Source organism: Dipteris shenzhenensis, chromosome 2, assembly GCF_047967505.1.
Source record: "Dipteris shenzhenensis isolate YYH24624 ecotype China chromosome 2, Dip_SZ_1.0, whole genome shotgun sequence".
Taxonomy (NCBI): domain Eukaryota; kingdom Viridiplantae; phylum Streptophyta; class Polypodiopsida; order Gleicheniales; family Dipteridaceae; genus Dipteris; species Dipteris shenzhenensis.
This window is the reverse complement of record NC_141597.1, coordinates 47328677-47335525: the sequence shown is the minus strand read 5'-3', so window position 1 is coordinate 47335525 and position 6849 is coordinate 47328677. Positions and strand designations below refer to the sequence as shown.

The 6849-nt window shown below is 41.7% G+C and overlaps 1 protein-coding gene across 1 annotated transcript; it reads left to right on the top strand.

The window, feature by feature from the left end:
• Positions 1–2860: 2860 nt before the first annotated feature.
• Positions 2861–4209, top strand: LOC147904872 (large ribosomal subunit protein uL14x/uL14z/uL14y). Its single transcript, XM_087388872.1, has 4 exons — positions 2861–3012; positions 3112–3396; positions 3592–3633; positions 3846–4209. Exons 1-4 carry the CDS (start codon positions 3000–3002, stop codon positions 3926–3928), a joined length of 423 nt encoding a protein of 140 aa, XP_087244998.1. The 5' UTR covers positions 2861–2999; the 3' UTR covers positions 3929–4209.
• Positions 4210–6849: the final 2640 nt, after the last annotated feature.

The following is a 6849-nucleotide window of genomic DNA, read 5'->3' as shown; positions in this document are numbered from 1 at the left end:
AGAGGGGAAAGGAGAAGAGTGGAGATGAGGAGAGAGGGCACAGCTAGAGAGCACACCACAAATGACTAACTGTACACTAGATTTAGTTGAAAAAATAAAATATATACAAACCCTTTTAGGGTTAGGGTTAGGGGATCTTTTCCTTTCCTTTATAGCACTCTATAAGGTTAGTGCTATGCACATATGATCATGTGATGGTGCTATGCACACATGATCACATGATGTTGAGCGTGAACTCTCAACAGCTCTTCTATGTAGGCTACAGACCAGTCTACCCCTAAAAGTTAGCCAATTTTAGTTATTGGTCTTTATGGGGGTGAACTCCCCTTGTTCACGTGGAGGGACTAGTTTGCAAACCCAATTTTTTAAACTGATATTTTGAGTGTGATAACGGCTAGAGGTAGATGTTCATACTATATTTGTAGAAAGGATGATGCATCAGTTCTAGAAGTGCAGGGAAACTGGCTATAGGCAGTGCAAAGCAATGATTGCTTTTGGTTTTTTCATGAGCCCCTACTTAGAAGGAGGGGTTAGTTAAGCAACTAGTTTTTTGACCAAATGCCATCATCGCTCACATGAATGACTCAACTTGCAACTCATTGCAAACCACCCCTCTCATGAACATGTGTATTTTGTGAAAGTTGCAAACCGCCCCTCGCATAAACAGGCTCTAATATAAGTTGGCAAGTTTCTTTGAAAAGACAAAAGAAAAATGTCAAAAAAACAAGGTGAATTATATTGTTATCATTCAGAAGGCATGCCCAAAAAGAGAGATGGTGAAGCCGGGGGAGAAACTCAAACACTACGGCAACTTGAGATCATCAAAGAAACAACATTGCCCATTCACAGGAAGAGCACTAGAGAATCCGTTCACATGTAGCCACAGTTGCCTCAGCGATTGCATGCTCCCAACAACATCAAGGATGCTAGAGAATCACGGCCCCAACTGGCTATTAGCCTAGAGCTACTCCAAATTGGATGATATGGGAACCAACAGGAGTGAAGAAGATGAAGTAAATGAGAATTAGCGATGCTCAAAGAAAAAATAGACACGCTGCACTAAACTAGCTCACATGGCAAGCATAAGGCTTGAGAACCCGAGCTTAAATAGTTCACTACAAAAGAGTCCAAGCTTGAAAAATGCCTCGTAGAGAAGCCAAAGCACCAAGGAAAGAGCAAGCACCCATAGTCAAACGATAAACGCCCCTGCCTCAGACTTCAATGATGTCTAGCATCTAGAAAAAGTTTGCTATTCGCACATGCACACATGAAGAGCACTAACAAAAGAAATACATTGAAATTGACTCCTTACCTGGTGGACATATTAGGAAGAGAGTGAATCACACCACATGACCACACCACTTGAACGTAGCTAAACCCTCTTGACTGAGAAAAACCTGAGGAGCTCCACAACCAACCACCAGCCAAAGGGGCACTCCAACACCAGACTAATTATGAGGAAGAGAGGCATGAAAGCACAAGAACTCGGTTTGTCAAGCGTGACACGAAAGAAGGAGATGGTAATCTACAACACGTAAAATGCCTTCATGCCTCTACTAACTAATGGCCTTCGAAAATCAAACAACCATCATCACTACTGCAAAGACGCAAAGAGAAAGGTGACAAAGCATTGACTACAAGCTGGAGTTGAATCAAATCCGCCATTACACAATGCATTTACTCATCAAAGCCAAGTAAAGTTTCTGAAGCCTCCTTTTGGAAACACGTTGCAGCAATAAATCCTCTAAGCTAAGAACTACATAACTTTGAGCCACACAGCAATATGAAAACACACAAAAAATTCTAACAAAACATTTTTGGCTCTGCAAAGGGTCTATGGAAAGTGTACTATTTTTTGGCTAATAAAGTTTCCAGCTCAAAAAGTCATGCTGACTTTTTTAGTGCAAGGTGATCTTGGTTTAAATTTAGGTGGAGCGTGGTCATTTTAGAATGAGCTCGATCATGTTGTAGTTCGTGGAGACACCATTCTTGGACACTACTTTAGGATTCCTTTTGGAGGGGTATGGAATGCTTTTGGTCTTTTAGCTTGTATGACACCACCTTTATTTAAATGAGGGTCTTCACCGCGTAGCAAAAAGTGGAGCAACTACCTCAGTCACTAAGATAACTTTGGTATGTGCTTTTATAACCAATATTCCCTTGTGTGGTGGATGTATTTGTAGATGCTACACATTGCTAATATCTAAGGTATAGGTCCCCTCTTCTCTCCTCTCCTCTCTTTTCTCTAACTTACCTTTCCTTAGGTTTCTTCTCTTTCCAATTTACACCCTTTCTTTTCCTTTTATAGGTTATTGTGGGACTTAGAAATTGTCCATAGCCATAGTGGTTTTGCCACCTTCTAGCCCTACCCCATAGTGGTTTGCCACCTTATTCTCTTTTATATTAAGCCCTACCCCATAGTGGTTTGCCATCTTATTCTCTTTTTAGAGGTTGTACCAATACTAAGGTTGGGTTCACACTAATTGTAGGCCATCCTCTAAAAGGTTGTGTGAAGGGCTGCTGTCCTAGTTGGTCCAATAGGAGGGACGGGCCAGGACACGGACACAAAAGATTTGTGTGCGGCCCATGTATGATTGGCCCATTCCATCTCCTCCAATTGCTACACCAATCACACATGGGTGACATAAATGATGAACTATGGGGTGGTGTGAACTACCAATGCTTGGTGGCCATCCTCCAATTCCATGTGCTCGTGGGGGGTCCCTGAAGCGCTAACGCTGGAGGTGGCTAGAGGCGAGGGAGGGCAACAATATGACTAATAAAAGATGGTGTGAGAGAATTCTATGTGAGCGGGAGCGCTAAGCTGCAGGCAAGGAAGGGCAAGCGAGTAACCTGAGGGTCGAAAGGGGGGGTTGGGTAAAGGTAACTGGGATGAGTATAAGGTTGACATTTTGTGAGAGGGGGAAGTCTTTCCTAGGGTTTTATCGTCTTGCAATTCACAGCCGTGGAGCTTGCACAGCAGCAGAGCAGCAGCAGCTATGTCGAAGCGAGGTGAGTTCCCCCTTCCCTTCCCCTCCTCCTTCCCTTCTTCCCTTGCTTCTCCTCTCTCCCCCTCCCTCACCCTTCCTTGCTCCTTTTGCCTCCCCCCAGGTCGTGGTGGCTCCTCCGGAAACAAGTTCCGTATGTCCCTCGGTCTCCCTGTCGGTGCCGTTGTCAACTGCGCTGATAACACCGGCGCCAAGAACTTGTACGTTATCTCCGTCAAAGGCGTCAAAGGTCGCCTCAACCGCCTGCCTGCCGCTTGCGTCGGTGACATGGTTATGGCCACTGTCAAGAAGGGGAAGCCCGATTTGAGAAAGAAGGTCATGCCCGCCGTGATCGTGCGGCAGCGCAAGCCCTGGCGTAGAAAGGACGGTGTTTTCATGTATTTTGAAGGTATGGTTTTCTGTTACAACAGACGTTCGTCGATGTCATGTTTTTTAATTCTCCCTTGTGTTTTTAGCGGGAGGAGTTTTTGATCTCGAACATACACGTTGGAAGTACGGAGGAGGATGGATTCTGGCTCTCATTTGCATAGCTAGGGATGTTATTTACAGTTCCCGCTACTGAGTCCCTTCCTGGTAATAACAGATAATGCGGGAGTGATCGTGAATCCAAAGGGTGAGATGAAAGGTATGTAAGTCACGAGAGAGAGAGAGAGAGAGAGAGCGCCTCCGTTTTTAAAGCAGATGTGTCTTGTAATGCTTTTGTGAAAGCATAGGACGGAATGCTGTTTTGGAATTGTATTTTGGATTTGCACTTGCAAAATTTGTAAGAGCTTGAAGGCTGTTAGTAGGACAGAATGCCCGAGAGAGAGAGATTAAGTTAGCTGTGGCTGACCGCAGGTTCTGCAATAACGGGACCCATTGGAAAGGAATGTGCTGATTTATGGCCAAGAATCGCAAGCGCTGCTAATGCAATTGTGTAAAAGGTTTTTGTTATACTCGTGGATCATGAGAATTTGGAGCACACTCATGATGTTGATGCCAAGTCTGGTGCTTGCTTCAGCTGCTGCAGAGCTGCTTATAAACTAAGAGACATGGTGCTGTCTTGTTTCAATCATTTGCTCGGATTTTGTTAGTCTTAGATGTGTATTTGCCTCGAAACAGCGAAGCCATAATTGCTATTATCATGTGAGTTTTGTTGGTGCGTGGGTTTTATGCCTTAACTTACACATCAGGTTTATGGTATTTCTTGTTAGTTCTGCAACTTTGTTTTCCATCGCTGATCCTCTTCATTGGCTGGGTTTTGCTATGCCATGTCTTGGTGAGTTGTTAAATTGTGTTGGAAACCATGTAAACTAGTTTCTTAAGGATAAAAGATCTTTTTATTGCATGGGCAGTTTGCCCTGTGTCATAATCCTGTAGTGTGCTACATTCTGCTCACGAGTAATTCCCACACCCTCTCTTTCTTCAAGCCATGGATGGGAATGGAGACTTCTTGTTGGGAATTGGTGGCCACATTACATTGGGCCCCTGAAGATGCCTTAGTGAAAGATCCCATATGCTCCACCTTCACATTCGAAATTTCATGAAATAAAATTTGTAGTGTGCTTGGAATCCATACTGTGTTCAGTCAGAGTATGTACGCCACTAAAAATTGCGGCTGTTTGAAACAATTTTACCTAAAGAACTTTGATTGTAGGGTTGAAGAAGGTTTCTTTAAAAGAAGTTTGCAATTTGCAGATTGTGAGATTCTACTTGATCTTTTTTAAGGATCTTGTAAGCAATGAGATGACTTCACTTTTCTTATGTTATCTACTTCTCTTGTGTATTCTATAGGTGGTGTACTTAATGAGGTAAATCCATGTATCCATTTGTGGAAATTATTAATGTGCTTTGTGTGTACCTGTAATGTGGTTGGATGTTTTTAAGGTCTGCATGGTGTGACCATGTGAATCTTATTAGCGTGTACAACAATTTATACACATGATGCAAGCATCTTTCTTCATTTCTACCACAATCTAACTAAGAGCTTACTTGAGCTCACACCAAAAAAAAAAACATGCAAGATGAAGAATGACTTCCAATGGCTTCAAATGTCTTTGGGACACAGATAAGGGCCCAAGACTTGGGCACCCAGATCTTACTTGAGCTCACACAAAAAAAAAACCATGCAAGGTTGAGAATGCCTTCCAAAGGCTTCAAATGTCTTTAGGACACAGATAAGCGCCCATGACTTGGTCGCCTACTGATTGATGATGAAGAGGTTAGTGTGTGTAAAGTCGGTTATAAATAATCTTTCCTTCATCAACTACTGCTAGCCCAAGAGTGTGTGAAGGCATTTGAAGCCATAAAAAGTGTCTATGAAGTCTCCCTTTGTGTCGAGAGTTTGGCATATTTAGGGGCATGGAAAAATCCAAGCATCATAATGTCTTTCCCAACAATTCAAAAGCATTCGAAAAGATTTGTAAGGCCTTTGTCTAGGCAACATGTGTGCCCAAAGCTGCCGTTCTTGCTCCTTTGAGGTTCTCTACACTATTTAGAAACTATTCTGCAACTATGAAGAGCTTGTTTAAGAAGTCGCAATGGTTTAATGGCCGAGTGCTAAGTCAGTGATAACCTCTTCATCAACCAGTAAAGTTCCAAGACTGGGTGCGTGTTTTCTAAACCACTTAGAAACTATTCTGCAACTATGAAGAGCTTGTTTAAGAAGTCGCAATGGTTTAATGGCCAAGTGCTAAGTCAGTGATAACCTCTTCATCAACCAGTAGAGTTCCAAGACTGGGTGCGTGTTTATGTTCCAAAGGCATGTTAAGGTATTCTCAATCTTGCATGGTTTTTTATAAATGTGAGCCCCAGGAACCTCGTAGTTAGACTGAGGTGAATTGAAGAAAGATGCAAGTATCATGGGATCAAGTTTGTAAATGTTTGGTACGCATGAGTTTTGAAGTTGAAGCTATGCATTATTGCTCCTTAAGCACGTTCTTTAGGCCATGTTGAGGCTATTTTACCTCAATGTCTGTGAAAGGACTTGACTGCCTGTATGGTTGGAGCTCTTTGGGAGATTTAGGGGCAGAGAACTATGATAACTTTAATATCGGGCAATTTAGGGGGGAGGGCGGGAGGGTGGTGAGGGTGGTAAGTTTACGCATTCATGCATGCGAAGATAAGGAGCTCTCTTGGAGTCCTATGGTTGGGTGGTATGTTGTGGATAGTCCTCTTATTCAGCTTATGTTAGATTGGTATTGGTGCAGTGTTAATGGATGTGAAGTAGATTCTAAGCATAAGCCTTGCTTCAACTCTAAAGATGGCCTTGAATTCTCAAGGTCTTCTAAAGGATTTAGTAGTTGCATACTATGCTAATAAATGACATGTATTGAAATTTGTGATTATAACATCTTTGCATAATGAGCCTTGAGAGATAAGGATAAAGGGCACAATTACTCTATTTTGAGCTAAGGTATAATGTAGAAGGATTGTTGTATGCCATGTTCAACTCTTCAATAATAAATCAAGCATAATTGAAATTTTATGAGTATTTGAAGGCTTATCACACATTGTGAAGAGGAGAAATCCATGCATTTTTCTTCCTTTAACTCTAAATTGTTTTAGTATTTTGTTTCTTTAGGTTTTCTCTCATTGCTTTTGTTACATTCTTGAATTTCAAGGGTTGGATATGCTATGACTTTATATGACTATCAAGAAAAGTTTACTCTACCCAAATAACAAGAAGAATATGATTTTTACACATTCAAACTATAACAGGTTTTTTTTTTAAAGTTGTTACATCCCTTCCAAGTCCTCTAGCACCATGGATTTAATACAAGTTTCAATAATCAGAGGAAAATTTCAAAACTTGTCTTTTGTTGTGATATAATATAATGGTTCAGTTGTTTTTCTTTTTGAT